Raw genomic sequence first — 17,032 nt, 5'->3', positions numbered from 1 at the left:
AAAGCTTATGGAAACACTTTTCAAAGTCTTTGATGCTGGTGAAGGTCCCTTAAGTGTATGGCTGTTGTGGCATAGCCCATGGAGTGGAGGCTTAACTCCTGTCACACAGCTGAGCGCACAAAGGAGTGTGGCAAAAGATGGACCAGGGTCGCTGGCAGTTTTGTGAGCTGCCAGTCATGGGAGGTAGAGAACTGATGAGTTAAAACTGAGTGTAGTTGTGTCAGTGTATTGCACAACAGCTCAAGGCAGTCATTTCATCACTGTCTGCTGACAATTTGATCATGTATTAGTTTACAAGAGATTTGAACTGTCCCAGCAGATTCTTTGTGACTTGTAAAACAAATGGGTTTGGGGAATGTTTCTTTCTGATATCTAATACAGATACTGACCTATATACACACTTAGAAAAATGAGGCATGCAATTGTAAAAATGAAATATATAAGGACACAAAAGCTCGCCAAGTTCTAACATAGCTCTGTTTTTCCCTCTTATAGAAATACATTAATGTTGAAGCAGAACCAAACAATGGAACCAGACATTATTCGAATGTACTCCTCATCCCCTCCACCACTCGACAATGGAGCTGATGACGATGATGAAGATGAGTTTGGAGGATTTTCTGGTGTGAGCACTGCTGGCGTAGCTTTTGCTGATTTTGATACACCAGACTACAGTCATCCAAAGGAAGAGTTTATACCCACAAATCATTTCATCCCACTCCATGATTATTCTGACAATGTAGCTAGCATTGCAACTTTCACATCTGTTAAAAATGGTAAAGATAAAGACTGCATTGCAGAGCTTCCTACTCATCCTAAGGAACTTTCTGATATGTCAGCTACTAGTACTATCAAAGAAAAATCTAAGTTTAGAACTTCAGGTACTGCTTTAGAAGATGTAAACAGAGGGGGGGAACAAAGAGACAACACTGGAAAATCAGAGGGTTTTTCTTCTCGTGTGGTTAGAACTGGTATAACTGTTGAGAGCCAGGATGAGCAAATAGATGCTTGTAATGGTGAGAAAGTTCCATGTCTAGAGATTCTAACAAACGGATTTGCAGCATCAGATCCTGTAAATCCTCAGGGAACGGAAGATCTAGACAGTATTGGTGACTCAAAGGGACTGAAAACTATTAGCACCCATAGTACTGAGCAAAATTTGGACTCAATGCCTAGCTCAGGTGAAGATTTTGCAGATTTTGCTACCTTCTCAAACAAAACCCCGGCCCATATAGAGGGAACAGGGCCTACAATATGCAGTGTTCTTAATGAAAGAGACTCACTGGGCATTCAGGAGAACAACAGAATAAACAGAGTAACTCATAGTGAAGAAGAGGTTTGCATTACAGAAATTAGTTGTGAACAGGGTCCCTCAGCACTGGAAGATAATGAATTTGCAATTTCTAGTACGTCTCAAACAACTGGAAGTTCAATATGCACTACAGAAAATGGAGAGCGCAGTGGGAGGAGAAGACAGCATCACTTAAAGAATGGCAAAGATTTTAGTAGGCCTGAGGATTCTTCAAAAGCAGCAGACATCAAAGTTGATAAGATCCAAAGCCTAAGCTGTGATCCTGCAGGAGAAAACCTGGGTGATTCTGAAGATCTCAAGAACGGTAGAAATAGCACTGAAGTTTTAGCTTGCAGTGACAAACATGATGATGTGTTTGGTGATTTTGGTTCAGTCAGCAGTGTGTCTCCCACCTTCAGGAATGCTCAAGAATCAATAAACGCTCTAGATTCAGAAAGAACTTCTGAACAGTCCGCACATGTTAGTGAACCTAACGAGGAATTTGGTGAATTTAGGGACACGAGTACTGTTTCTCAGCAGCCAGCAAGTTTGGACCAAGCTGAACTAAATCAGGCTGCTGACACTTTAGAATGTGATACTACCAGTAAAACTTCTGGACTAGACTTCCAGCATACTACTGAGGTAGAAAATGGTGATGATACTGAATTTGGAGACTTTGATTCAGTGCCAAAACCTCAAGATGAGAGTGTTGCTTTCCAGGACTCGGATGACTTTGCGGACTTCAGTTCAGCAGGCTGTAACCAGGCTACAGACTGGAATGCTTTTGAAGATGAACAAAAAGACAGCTGTTCTTGGGCTGCCTTTGGAGATGAGCAGGCTGGTGAATCTCATCACAGAAAAGAGACGTGGCAGTCACATAGGACAGATCCATCTGCCAGGAGTGATGGCCCAGTGTTTCACAAGACGGACAATGTTGCTTTAGCGTCTCTCCAAGGGACTGTCAGTAAACAATCCCAAGAGCTATCACCTTCAGTTCAGGTAAGGGTTTGCTTGGTTTTCCTCAGTCTTGTTCTGCTCTTATGCATATAGTTCTTCCTGGTTCCTGCTTCTGCATACAACAAATATTTGAATAGTCCTTGTTTGCCTTTTAGGAGAGATTTGATGTGCTGCGTGAGATGGGCTGATACGAAACATTATGCTGTGCTTGGATCTCGCAGATCTTTGCAGCACTGTTACTTCCTACAGACAAACAAACAGGGTGTGCTGGAACTTGTAGGAATTTGTTTTGGTGATTATATGTGATCCTTTACATAAATTGATCAAAGGAATAAGCCAACATGAGCATTTCAGAGCCTGCGATAGTTTTTCCTTTTGCTTCGTTGTTTACTGCCTTTTGGGGAGGGACTCTGTTGCCTTTTTGTAAACTAGTGGTTTGACTGGAAGCTGGGATTACTGATTCCCAAAATTTTCCATCACCATTCTCTATCATGTTTTCAAAATCTGATTAAAAATGATGACTTGATTCGTAAATAGCTGCATTAATTCACTTAGAGCGGACAGCATGATAAAACACAAGCTGTGGAGTTCTATGTTGGATATTCAAACTCCTGGGAAGTTAACCCTTTAAAAGTTCTTTAAAATTAAGTTTCTGTTAGGCATTAGTTGTGGGCAGCTGCACATTATAGCAACGTCACAAATAGAGGACTGGTGATTTATTAAAGCTGCTATTTCTAATTAGAAGTTTCCAAGAGGGGAAGTAAATAGGTTTATTTCTTACCACCTGTCCTATGTTTTCTACTTTAGTTGCTAAGTATTTATTAATTCCTAATTAGTTACTTCCTAAGTCTTTTTAACAGTCATTTTGAGATCTGTGGCTATTCATACATAGACTTTTTTTTTACTAAGCATTTAATATTACTTCTACAAAATTCAGAGCAACAATTTCAATTTAGAATTTTCTTCAAAGCTTCTTTTTATTCACGTCATTCCATATGAATAGTTTAGTGGATGCTCTGTATTTTTGAAGCGTGCAGCAACACCAGCAGTAAAGGGTGTTAGTAGTAATATGTGTCTGAAGGGTTTGGATCTTCTCTGGCAATAAAAGGAAATGAGGTAAGTCCTTTCTTTCAGGACCTTGCTCGGTGACAGCCCTGCCTCTTCCCATTTCCTACCAGTGACAGGTGAAATGGCTTTTCAGAAGGTTGTGCCAGCTGGAGCTCTGCCAGCATCAGCAAATGGAATGGAGCTTTTGGGACTTAGCACTGATTTCTTGTCACGTTAAAAGCTGTGAGCCTCAGGTCCTTACTCTTCCTGCTTGCTGTTCCATGCAGTGACTAACACGCCAAACCTCAAAGCGATTGCACAAGCCAAAAAAAGGCTCCCAAGTGAACCTGCAGGCAGATTTTTGTGTCTGTGCAAAACCTTGCTTATCACCTGAATGTGTTGGTCCATTTCTTAAGTTCAAAGCATGAATCTATTGTTACCTATTCACCCATAAAATTTGAGAGTACTGAGGTCATTAGTGCAATTAATCTCAATTGTTTCTCTTGCCACTCAAAAGACTGTCCAGAAGCTGAGAAAGAAATGGGGTGGGGAGATGATTCTAGTAAATCGTCCCTTTTTTCTAGTAATTAATTAATATTAAAGGATAGTTTGCAGGTTTCAAACATTTATTTTCACTTAAAGGTTTCTGTAATTTTATGATCGGTTTTCAATAGAAAACACTTCTGAATGTAGGTGTTTATAAAAACAGAACCTTCAGAGGCTCTGTAATTAATTTTTCCCTCTGTAAGTCTGCCTTAGTAAAAGAAGTCAAGTTAAATTGAAAGTTCTTTACTTAAAGTCTGCCATGAAGTCATACAGTAGTTTGATTAGGTTGTAAAGCAAATTTTAAGACCTTCAGTGTTTTTTCTTTCCTTCTTGTTATGCTGCAGTCACTTGTGACTGGATCTAAAGTGATGTTCTCCTTCCTCTGCCAGTGAGGAAGTACAGCTGAGAGAATGTTCTAAACAAATAAACTGGAGAGGAAGTTGAGCTGGACATGTTTTCTCTGTTGCAATAGTTTCCTTAGCCTTGCAATGTCAATTGCTACATTTTTTCAGTTAACTCTTAAAAGAGTTATTTTGTAAGTGCATTAAGCTTTGGAAGGATCTATTAAAACTTTTTTATATTAAAAAATACTTGTTTTAAGATTAAATAGTAATTCTTTTTATAATCCATTGAGCCACAGTTTGCTAAATTGCTGTTAGAAACTGAGATTAACTAATGAGTCAACATGAGCCAGTAGATAGTCACAGTACTCTGAGTGCAGAATCTTAGTAAAATTAAACTCAGGTTTTGATCAGCTTCCTTGCTGTCATTTAAGAGGGTGTCACTTAGGTCAAAACACAAAATACGGCATTTTAAAGTAGTTGCCAATCTTCTCTTTGCCGTGTATTAAACTTAGTTCTGCAGCTGTTTGATGCAAAAGCAGAAATACTGGCAGGCAAGATAAATCTGGTGAGAGGGGAGAGAACAAAGTTTTTTATTACCCAGCCTAAAGAAGGATAGAGAGGAGGGGATCACTTGCATCAATGTATTGCTGGCAGGTCTAAAAAGCACTTGCTGTAACAACCCAAAGGGAGCAGGCTGTGTACAAGGGAGAAGAAATACTGCATGTGTTAGACACTTGAGATAGATGGGAAAATTGAGATCTCATCTTAGGCTAAAGGTGAACTGGGATCATTTACAAGATCCTGAATACACTTGAGCAGTGATGGTGAGACTGGGAGAGTCACTGTAATGTGGTAGTGAAATAATCCTGAATGGTTTATAAATAGAATGATCCTAATGGAATTCTTTGCAAAAGCAGAAAATTGAAAAGGATACTTAGCCAGCAGCATTGCTGTTTAAATGTGGATATTATGTATACAGCAATTTTCATCCATCAGAATGCAGCATGAAAGCAGAGTTATTTATCAGTAGCTCAAGTTTCCATTGAAAAGGTCTCTGTGTATTTTCCTTTCTGTTTCTTAGTTTGTATATTTTGAGTGTAGAGATGGCAGTAAAATTTTGTGCTTTCTGAATGCAATCTTGATTGTATGATGTATGTTGGGCAAACTGTTTAAAGATTGTGGGTTTGGTATAATCTTTAATTAAAAAATAGGCTTCTCTTCAACTATTTAATCCGGTTTTTATTAGAAAATATAGAATATAAAGGATGAAACTAGGGGGAGGGGAGTTCCCCTAAATGACGTTATATAGTGACGTGTAGTGGCAAAAAGATCATGGTCTTTTCTTCCTTGCCTTTGGTCTCAGGCTCTCTGAATTCTGCACACAATTTGCAGTGCAGGATTTGTAACGTGCTGACCTATTCATCAGTTCTGTGTAGAGGGGAGAGGAGAAAGGGCATGGTGTGTGGCATACACAGACTGCTATCTGAACCCATATTAATACTACATATACTTTAATCCATTTGGAGTCTATCTTCAGCTGAAAAGATGTAAAGCTTGGTTTCAGTATGGCTGCAGTTTGCATTAGAGATGTGCCTTTGTGTTCATTAACAGCTTTAGAACGTTGTTGTGGGTGAACTGGTTGATCCAACAAGTCTTGAGCAAACCTGCACATGCATTAGTCCCTTTTATGCAATCACATTGCGTGCCACCAAGTTATGTTTATGATGAATATAAGGCTTGTAGCACAGCTTTTGCCACGAGCTAGTGCTGAACATTAGTCAGCTGAGGGGGTTACTCTGCTGCATTAAGAATATATATATAGGATTCAGCAGTGAAGCACAAGAGCAGTAATAATCCATGGTAATTGTGTGGGTGGGGAATACGGCTGTGCCTGCCTGTGTGCAAGGAGCATGGGCATCTCCAGAGGAAGAGGAGCTGAAGAAGGGCTTGGTTGGAAGGCCAAATCTTACCTGATTTAGCTGAGAGTTAACAAATCCTGGAAAGGGATGAAGGAGAATGTGAACAGTCCTCCAAGTGGCTTTTAAGGTTCTCCCCTTATTAGAGAGCCTGTGCTCGCAGGCTCTGCCTTGTCAGATTAATCAGTGTGGGCGATGCACAGTTACTAAGCCACAAATATGCACCAAGACAAAGAAAAACCTGGATCACTGTCATTTGGAGTGTACTTTGTCTTGGGCAATGATCATCCTTTTGGAAAAAAGTAATTATGACCATAAAGACTTCAGCCTCCCAGTTCACTAAGGTAAATTAAAATGGTATTGGCTAAATTATGTTCAGGCAGTTGGGTAACAATTTGCAGTGTAAATATATCTTTTTGGAAAGGTTTGGGGGTTGTAAGTCTTAAGTATTTGCAGCTGAGTAACAGTGAAAATCAGACTATTACAAGTAGTCCTTAACTGCTGTTTTTCAGAACAGACTGGCTAAGGGGAATCTTACAAAAGAAAATAGTTTGAGAGGGGGTTCTTTTAGCATTTCTATTTATATATCACAGGACAAAATTATTTCCCACTTTGTACACATAAGTGTCATCTGCTGTACTTCGTCTCAGACCCTGACTGAAAAGTTAGTACGACAGCAGTAGATAATAACAATGTGACAAACTGAAATGGTCAGTGAGTTTTAGGTAGTCACAATAAAGAACTGTTAAACTGTACTTCACCTGCATGGAAGATGCAATGCTTGATGTATTCTTCAGCTGAGGGAGAATGAATGGTGAAGCTTCCAGCAAGGAGGAGAGAGACAGCTTCACATTACTAGCCTGAACTTCCCTGCAGTTTCTAACTCTCAGATCAAGCAGTAAGAGGAGCAGAAGAGTCTCAACCTCTTCTTTCTCCTCAACCAACTACATTTTCAGATTTGCTTTGCAGCTGAGCTCAAAACTTTTATAGTTACTCTTTAAAAATGAGTTTGGGATATTTAGGACTAACATTGCCTTCCTTGATTCTTTAAATTATTGTTAAAAAAAATCAGATACCTCATTTTATGTTGATGAAGGTTTTTTAGGTCTTGTGGTATCCTCTTCCTGGCTTTCATATCTCCGTTTAGGACAAGTGTTTTCGTTATGAATTTCTCGTGTTAATAAAAATGCGTCTTTCAATTCAATTTTTTATGTCTAAGAAATTTGTCATTAACTTATATTTGCCTGCTTTTCAAGTGGGGATGGAGACAACACATTTGAAACACAAGAAGTTAAACTAGTGTTCTTTGTAAGCTTCACTTGTCTTCTTTACTCAGGAGTTTTTCTGCCTGGAGCTGTTCTCCCGTTGATTGTGAGGCGGTGTTGCCTGTGCTTCAGACAAAGAAACAAATTGTTGCTATGTGAGAAGGAAATAGATTCATAGTTGGAACAATCCAGAAACTGTTTCAAAGAAAAAACTGTCCCCATTTAACTAAGAACTTAGTGATTAGTTTGTTTGCTTGTGTGCTTTTAGTTAACTGTTTAACTTTGTTTAATGCTTGAGTCCAGAAAATCTTGAGACCCACGGAAGTTGATTGGTGTGTCCCCCAAAAATACCACAAGAACACCAATAAAACCAACCAACCAAAAACCCCAAATACACCCATCCCATGCACACACATGGTGAAGGTAGAAGAGTATATGGCGACTTAGCTCTTGACAGGCAATGTGTTGCTGGAAAATGCAGTTTGGTTGTTAAAAATCCCAGCAAAGAGAGTTTCTCATTTAATCTCTATTTTATTTAAATAGTCATAAAAAGCTGTGCTAGGCACTCTGCAGAACAGTGAGTTCGTGATTTAAGTTAAATAAAATCTCAGTGGTTAATCATTTTCTTTTCTTGGCCCCTGAGCTTTGTTCTGTCATTTTTTGAGAGCTTTCATTCAGCTTCTGAGTTTTAACTAGAAGCCAATTGTGTCCATATGGGCTTTATTCCTTTCCTAAATTATATGTTTAGCATCTTGGATCTTTCATAGGCTCATTTCCATCTCCTTTAATATGTTTTTTCTTTTATTACATTTCACATAAGCTTGAATATCTAAACATGTTCAACAATTTAACTATTACACTGGTTTTGTTTATTCTTAGGTCCTCCAGTTTTGTGTTTGGTAGATGCAAACAGCACAGAGTTTGTGTTGCTTCCTCTGTGGCCTCTTTTCCTGGCAGCAGGATAAGGAGGGCTGAAGGCATGCTCTGTTTTTGATTCTCCCCTTCTTAAAGCACCTCTAGAGGTTGCCAGAGAAGAGATGCTGTGGGATGTAAGAGATTTCCTAAGGGAAGATAAGAGTTTGTGTTAAAAAATGGGGCTATGCCCTCCAGTAGAAAGGGGAGAGGGTGGAAGGACAAAGTGCCACTCCACTCTTCGAAGGGGAGTTCACCTGGATGAGCTCTTGTGTCTGCTCCACAGCTCATGTGTGATCTGTGATCTCATGTGGAACCATGGAGAGAATTCTGCAAGACTGTTTTTTTTTTTCCATTCTTGCACACAGAGTTCTCCAAAACTTCACCCAGAGAAGCATTACAGCAGTCATATGGTGAAAACTGCCATTTGTGTCCCCTGTGTCCACTGCTTCTGTAGTGGGGCTCAGGTGTGTTGTCTTTATGGCAAGTTTTGTTATCTCCTCTTTTCATAGCTCTGAAGAAAGGCAGTGACCTGTCACTGTTGGGTTCATGGGGGGGCAGCTGGGGAGGATTTGGTGTGCTGGGTGGTTAGGGAGGAACTGCTGTGTTGGAGGAATTAATTGGTTCTCTGGCCTTGTGGTGGAGAAGAAGCAAAAAACAAATTGTGTAAACCGAGTACTTCAGGCTTTCAGCTCTGAGGGATGATGTTGCCCCCTGTTTAATTGCCAAGGAGGTAAATTCTAATCCTGTGGTTATGCTTATTTGAAAGTCTGTTACATCTGTGATATTTTGTTTGGTTCTGGTGGTGATTACCACATATCTGAAGTGTCTACCAAAAATTCTATGCATTTGCAGAAACTATGGGGCTTTGAATTTATCAGTGTTTGGAGAATCACAGTTAATGTTTAATGGCAGCTGTAGCCTTTCTACATCTTCTGTAAGAGCCTTCAAGAATATTCTTTTCAAATGGCTGTGGAGAACACTCAGGTATCAAATACTTCTAGCGACTTTTATCCACATGAAAAGTGGATAAAAATTCTTGGTTTCTACCCTTTTTTTTTTTTTTTTTTCCCGTCAGAAAGACAGACATGACTTTACTTCTGGTCATACAGAGTATTTTCTTGCAGTCTGATTTATGCAACAATAGATTAAAGTTTGTAGGAGGTGGACATTTACACCAGCTTTAAAATCTTGGTAATGCCCTTTATACCTGAAAGCTGTGACCACAGGATTTCATCCCCAGTTAGAAGAAAAAGTTCAGCTGTTTCCATTGCCACTGCCGGGAGATGTGTGTTTGTGCACTCCTCCCTTTGTGTATCTGCACACACAGAATTAATTACTCTGGTTTGCTATGGAAACCATTCTTTGTTGTATAGAAATAAGGGCTAAGTATTCCTGGAAATTTAGAAAAGATGACAGGAAGTGTAAAGAATGCTATAGTTAAACTGTTCCTGAAATTTTAGCACAATTCTTAAACTCAAATTTGAAGTGTGACACTGACTGAGATGCTGCTTGGTTCTTAGAGATGTTCTGTTAATTCTTTCATTACCTAAGCAAGCATATTTTTAGTCACTAGCATGTTCTCAAATGTTGATCCTTTTCAAGAAACATGATGCCTTGCTATTTCCACAATCCAATGCCATTCATCTGCCTCCTGCTTTTCCCTGGGGGTATGTACTCTTGCTGTGTTACAGAAATGAAGTAAGCATCACCTGTTGATCTAAGATAAGGGCAAGTGATATATTGTAGGCAAAGTTAAGGTTTAAAATTGAAGCAGAGTATGCTTTTGTGAGCTGGAGCATTAGGCTAGAATCGGGAATACTGTTTCGTTTTACTTCCTAAAAATGTAAGTTAGTGTCTTAGTTCTGGTCAACAAACACAAAACAGCCTGCAAGTATTGCAACTTAGTGTATGGCCAGATGACTGAGCATTAAGAGATGTTTAAAAGGAAAATTGTGTACTGTAGAACATGGCTCATTATGGTTAGAACTTACCAGAGAGGTAATGGAGAAGAAAAGAAGAAAAAAAGGGTGAGTCAGGTATGCTCTGAATGCAGATCTTTGCACATTTCGACATTATGTTTTGCAAATGACTGTACCTGGTGGCTGTCCCAGTCAGGCATTTCTTTCACAGGTAGTAAAACTGAAGAGCTGATGCTCTAAGCCAATTCATTTTCCTGTTTTTTGCAGTTAGTGGCAGAATAAAAAGAACAGTCTGGACAGACTCATTCCCAGTTCCCGACTCATCATCCGAACTCCAATACAGATAATGTGGCATTTACCTCTGTTACGTTTGCTGATGTTCATGGTCAGTGAGCTGCTTTGTTGAGATGAGAGACAAGGCAAATTTTCAGCTAAAAATTCAAATGAGAAATGTTGTAGATAACTCTTGGAATTGTGAAGCAGATATTTTGCAGCATGAGGGTTTGTCCCAGTTGTATCGATTGGCCTAACTAAAATAAGTAACTTCCTCCTACAGCCTTGCTTTTCTGAACTTCAGATCATCTCATTTGTAACAAAAACCCCTCTGTTTTGAGGCTTATGTGTGTAAATTCAACACTGTTGCTGGAATATGCTGCATCTCCACAGGAGGGCTCTGCTGGCACAGCTAAAACAGCACACACCGTGGGATGCTCCTGGGATTTCCGCCTACTCTGTTTCTTTTCCATTTCCCCAGTAGAAAAGCAGGTGCTGGAGCTGCTGCATGCTGCCCTGTGTGTTGCAGCAGAGCACTGGGAAAGTGGTTGCTGAGGAACACTAAACTAGGAAGATAGAAATGCTGCACTTAATGCCAGGCTTGTGCCTCCTTTCCGTAGCAAGAAAAGAGATTCAGGTGTTCCTGGAAAAAATGAGAAAAGGCTTTAATCTCATTTTTATGAGCATACCTTGCAATTGATATTTTAACAAATATTAAAAGTTTGATGCTTACCTGTTTTTAATGGGTTGAACTGGGAAAAAAATTCCATATCAGTGGTACATCTGATGTCTGAGACTAGTTAATAGAGGTACAAGAAGTTGAAATCCTGTCTATATGGAAATACAGAAGAGAAAAGAGAAACATAAGGGAAGAACTTAAAAAGAAGAAAGCACACTATGCTTGTCAAAAAAAGGGGGGGGGGGTGATTTTTTTGTTGTTTTTGTCAGGGCAAGAGGTTGTTTGGGTTTTGTTTTGTTTTTCATGTTAGATTTATCTGCCAAGGCCCAGTTCCTGCTTTGGAATTAAAATGTCTGGAAACCATTAGTTCCAATAAGTGCTGTTTATATTGCTGAGACATTATCCTTATATAGCATAGATCTTGTTGCATACATTTTCTACTAATTTCTAACGGAGTGGCTTTGAACTCTTCTGTAAGAAGTCACTTTGCAGAGGGCAAGATCCTTACTGTTTCTTAGTAGCTAGAAGCCTGTATTGGGTGTTTAAAGAATCTTATGGTCATCTGACAGTTAATATTTTGTGGTAAGTGAAACCTTGTATTAGCTGTAAGTTGTTTTCCATCTTGCTGTAATATTGGACTTATCTTTAAAGCAGTTAGCAGAACTTGACATAATTATTTTCTCTTTGGTGTAGACAACATTGCTAAGTCGTCTGGAACGAATATTTGAAGTCTGTTTTCCTTCCATGCCTGTTGCTGAAATTGAAGAAGAAATAAGTTCCTTGAATCATTTGTTGGAAGCAAATAACAAAAAGCAAATAACAGCTGAGGAGAGTTTAGGAAGTTCTGGGTAAGAAACCACAATGCAACAAAATCAAAATGAACTTGAACCACATAGAGCAGTAATTCAAAGTGAGGTGTTTGCTTCAAGCATTTTGAGAAGCTGTGAATTGAAAATTAGCTATCTAGCAGAATGCTTGTTTTCAGTGACTACATATGCCAGGAGTACTTCACTTAGCAACTCAGCAGCCTATCATCTTCTTTTCAATGATGTCTCTGAATTAACCAGAATATGTCTTATTAGTTACACTTGCTATAAATTACTGCATTTATTCATGTGATGATGAAGTCTAAGCAGGCTTTGCCCTGTCTGCTGTGGACATCATTTTCCAGTGAGAAGTCTGAACTATAATTGTTCTGAGTACACTGTGCAGTTTTGGTGCCCCTGGGTATTGTGCTTGGTCATAAGTTTAATTGGAATGTATAATAAGTCACTTGCATTATAAAACAGAATGAATATTCAAGGCTGCTAAGCTGTTTTTCTGAATGATAACTTGATTTATGATGGGTTGTGCAGGGAACTGATGGACGTGTGGACAGAGCTGCAGGACATCCATGATGCATATGGACTGAGATACCAGTGGGGTGGCTCCCACAGCAACAAAAAGCTTTTGTGCTCCTTGGGAATCGACACAAGAAATATTGTGAGTCTCTCAGTAAAACTGGCTTTCTAAGTAACGAAGCTGCTTAAAATGTAGAATCAGGTGGAAGTGTTTTGTGTGAATGCCTGTCTCCTAATTGCATAGCTGGACAGAACATGGCTGTTCTTGACAGACCACTTGGCAACCTTTTATAAGCCTTATTAATATAGAAGTCACATTAGTTTTTAGCCATTGTGTTGTAATTAACATAGTATTTATTCTGTGATACTAACCTTATGCAAATTATGTAGCATTGAAAACCATTTCCATCACTGACACACAAACTCTTAAGTAAATTCTTTGTTGTTGTTGTTTTATCAGCTCTTTACAGGCAACAAGAAGCAGCCTGTTATAGTACCCATGTATGCAGCAGGACTGGTAAGCCTTTTTAGTATCTTTTTTATTATAGTTCCAACAGCATCATATAATGAAATAAATTACATTAAACACCAAGGGTGCAGAAAGATATTTTTGTAAGTACAGTTATGGCTTAAGCATCAGTAGAAATCTAGAAAAGAATTACCAAACAATTTTCATTATGTGTGCAAGCAGATACTTGATTTTAAGTGAAAGAAGTACTTAGTAAAAACAGTGAGAAGGTAAGGTTTGTGGTTTTTGCTGGTCTGAACAAAATAAATGTTCTTTTTTCCTCAAAAAATGGTGCACATCTTTGTATAAGCACATACAAAAACACGTATGTTTTCATACGATCATCTGCAAATGGAATAGTAAAGAAATGGTTTTCTTTGGTTTATATTAGGCTGATTTAATTTCGTAATGTGCAACTTCTACAGTTTTCTCATGCATCAAGGTCTGCTCATGTACTTCTTTGGATGCACACATGGTATCGAAATACAGATAGTTAAAACAATTCAGAGCAATTGCTGGTTTTGTCCTGTTTGTGAGCAGGACTATGTTTACAACACATGCAGTTAGTTTTTTGCAAGTTTGTTGTTGTTGCTGATTATTTATCTCCTAAATTTTTTATATACTTTTGCACACAATAAGCTGGATAGCAGTGATAGTAGGAGTTAAGTGGATTGTTGTTCTCTGTTGCCACATTGCTTTCTGTGTTTCTCTGCTGTCCAAAAGAATTGATTTAACTGGTGAGTAAATTCAAAGCTCACCTAATATGGTGCAGAAACATTTGTGGGACAGCTGATCTTGGCAAGTGACTTCCTGAAAGTGGTTTAAAATGCTCTAGTTGCACATCCTGTGTGTTTATTTGGGGGTTTCTCATAGTTCTCGAGTCATTGGCATGTCTCAATGTAAACTTTGGGTTTTCTGTAGACCCTCAATTTTCTTCAAGATCACATTTCAGACATTTTTCATAATCCTATCTATCCTTGAACTGTTTGCTTAAAATTAAAAATGTGAATGTAATTATTTTCTTAATGCTTCTTAATGCACTTATTTCCATCTCAGTAATTATCATTCTTGGTATCATTCTGAAAACTGCTAATTTATTTTGTTTCTTCTGGATTACTGAATTGTTGAATTGGAATGAATGCACATGTACTTTTGTGATGGGTCATTTGATATTTCTGGAATAGTCTACACACAATTGGGAGGAGAAAATATCACCTTATCAAGTGACTGTTTTCTCCAGCTTAAATTACATTACTGAAAGTTGAAAGCAAGCTCTAGCTCAACACTTGGGTTTCTGTTACTGTCTCTAAAATGTTTCTTAGGCCTAGGGACCCAGGAGGATTTTCCTCTGCTCCATCCACTCCTGCCCCTCTCGACACAGTGAAAGTGTCCCAGAGATACATGGTTACCCCCCCAAGCCTTTATTTGAGGGTGGTGCTACCTAGTAGTGTATTCTAGTTTTCAGCATCTTCAGCCCTTGAAATGTCTGTAAATGTGTGTGTCTGTGTGTGCAAGTGATTTTTTTTTTTTAATTTAGATTATTTATTTGTTTATTCAGGGTATGTTAGAACCTACCAAGGAACCTTTGAAACCAATATCTGCAGCAGAAAAAATAGCTTCAATAGGACAGACACCTCCTGTATCACCAGAGATGAACACATGTGCATCTGATCAGTTCCAGGTAAAAAACAGAGAGAGAAGGGTGAGAAGAGGAAAAGAAAGAATGAGGGAATAATGGGATGCCTTGTCTCTTCCTTTATATTTAAAATATCTAGGTGGTGTATTCAAAGACACCTGTATGTAAAAGGCAGGTGTTGCTTGTGTCAGATTGAAGTCCTGCTCTTGGATCTGTTTTTCGTGTGTGACTGGAAGGGAGTCCCTGTGGTAAGGCTGTAGCAGTTGGTGGCCAGCATTTCAGAGTCCTGATGATCCTTACTGTTACACCTCAGATTGCTCTCAAAGGCACTGGGCAGTTAGACAAATTTTATATGTAATGTTAGACTCATCTGTCCTCTGGCTAAGGTTCTTTGTCTTTGCTTGTTCTGGAGCTTATTGTTGGAGGTTGTTCTACGTGTTGGTTCGCACTTGATTTTCTGAATTACCCTATTTACATTTATACTGTTCATGTTCATTTCCTTTTACCCTTTCTTACTTCTTCAGAATGTCATGAAAAGCAGCTCAGCTGCCTGGAGAGGGATTTTGGGTGTGGTCATTACAAGCATATGTGCCTGACTGTATGAATTCTCTTGGCCCTTTGTGCCAGATTTTATTGAATTATCAGTTACACAGAGTTGTTTTGCTGGCTTCTCTGTCTTTAAAGTCTGATACAAAATGAATTCTGGGGAGTTTAGGAGTGAGCTTTTGAATTTCACAAATTCTTTGTTGTTGTTGTTTTGATGTGATGATATTAGAAGAGCTCTTAAATGCCATGCATGTTGCAATGTGCGTGGTTGTCAACAAGCTAATGGGATATGCAGAGATACTTCATTTTCAGTGTCATTACAGTGATGCTCAGTACATATTCAGAGACTCAGCTGTGTCCCTCTTTAGTGCAGGTCTTGTTTAATCCACCCAGCATCTCCAGTTACCTGATATGCTCGTGACTTCTGAGTGAAGGCATTCCAGAAAGACTTATTCTTGGGCTACACCTAACCTTAACAGTAGGTGCTTGTGACTATAGTGATGTTCTTGCAGTCCTTGCTCTGGCACAGTGCAGAGCTCTATGTACGACATGCTTGTAGCAGAGGAGAATTATTTGAAATTGTTGAGTAGCAGTTTGTCAGTAGGCTCAGAGCTGGCGTTGTTTGCACAGCAGTACATGTTTGGTGCTTCCTGTGCTGCTCCTCATGTGTAGTGGAACTGCGTAGCTAAACTGGATGTAAGAAAAGGTAACAAACAAATACTAAAATAAGCTTTCGGGGAAGAGATGGCTTAGAGACTGTAACCATTCAGAGCTCTGGGAGGCCACAGTTAGATGATATTCCAAAAGTTTCAGGGAGTGAAAGATCAGTTCTCCATCTCAGAGATCTCCTTTCTTTCTTGGTCTCATCTTCTGTCAATGATTGGTGGCTTCTGTTTGCTTTGGGGAAAATCCAGCTTCATGTCACATTGTGCAAATGGCTCTTTAGGAATATTCCAGATTGTAGTGGTAATAAGATGATGTGCCCAAACATTTCATTAGGAGCTATGCTACAAACATTGTTAAATAGTCAGTGGAAATACAGGCAGTTTTTGTGGACTCTGAAACTTCTTATTCTAAATGCAAGTAATTTAGTTGCAACAATTCAAGTATCTCCTAAGTGTACCTGGTTAATGTGTAATTATTTAGCTAAACTTCTAAATTCCTCCATTTTCAGAATGATGATTTATCGCTATATTCAGACTTCAGAATATTGACATCCGTATTGGAAGGAGAGGCTCTGGTTGATAGATTCGTGTTCTTTGCTCAAGGAAAAGTTCTCCTCTGTTCGAAGGCTGGCGTTTATGGCACTTGTATGCAGATCGGTGTCTGTGCACGTGTGTGTGTGACTTCCTGCTAAGGGAATAAGACTTTGGAAGAAAGACTGATTAGGCAAAAGTGAAAAGAACATTTGTAGAAACAGAGAAATGCCTCATAAATGTTTTTGTTGTAGGCAAACAGACAAAAGCATGCAGAGATTTAAAATTGAGAACTTTAGAACTAATAGAATGAGGTAAAAAGCAGCAAATGAGCTGCAATGTTTCTTCCTAGTTATGATAGAAACTCTTGAATGTTTTGCCCTCATTCCCTGCAGAGGGTCTCACTGAGTTAGGCTGTGGAAATAGTGTGGACAAATTTCCATCTGTGCCATTTAAGCTGTAAGAACAAGGGTTTTGAAATTGAGTTCTCAAGCAAGTTACTGACTGGTTTGTCACATTAGTTTATTGTGTAAATATGATTTTTGTAGAGTCATTCTCTTTTATATTTGAAGGTAGCATCTAAATTCTTCTTTGATCTGTTGTTTATCTTGACAATTGAGGGGTTTATTTCTCTGTTCTTCTGTGCTCATGACT

The 17,032-nt window shown here is 38.9% G+C and overlaps 1 protein-coding gene across 5 annotated transcripts in view; it reads left to right on the top strand.

The window, feature by feature from the left end:
- Positions 1 to 17,032, top strand: part of AFTPH (aftiphilin) — a 41,992-nt gene that overhangs the window by 8,653 nt on the left and 16,307 nt on the right. For all 5 annotated transcript variants that reach the window (XR_014226248.1, XM_082277012.1, XM_082277011.1 and 2 more), the window contains exons 2-6: positions 496 to 2,290; positions 11,846 to 12,000; positions 12,508 to 12,634; positions 12,953 to 13,009; positions 14,559 to 14,681. Coding sequence is in view for 4 of the 5 variants with exons in the window: in XM_082277012.1 (XP_082133138.1) it covers positions 506 to 2,290; positions 11,846 to 12,000; positions 12,508 to 12,634; positions 12,953 to 13,009; positions 14,559 to 14,681 (2,247 nt within the window). In the remaining variant the exon portion in view is untranslated. The remainder of the gene's footprint in view (positions 1 to 495; positions 2,291 to 11,845; positions 12,001 to 12,507; positions 12,635 to 12,952; positions 13,010 to 14,558; positions 14,682 to 17,032) is intronic.

Source organism: Coloeus monedula (genome assembly GCF_965178545.1).
Source record: "Coloeus monedula genome assembly, chromosome: 2".
In the NCBI taxonomy this organism is placed as follows: domain Eukaryota; kingdom Metazoa; phylum Chordata; class Aves; order Passeriformes; family Corvidae; genus Coloeus; species Coloeus monedula.
Note: the sequence above shows the minus strand (reverse complement) of the source record. Positions and strands in the feature narration are given on the sequence as shown.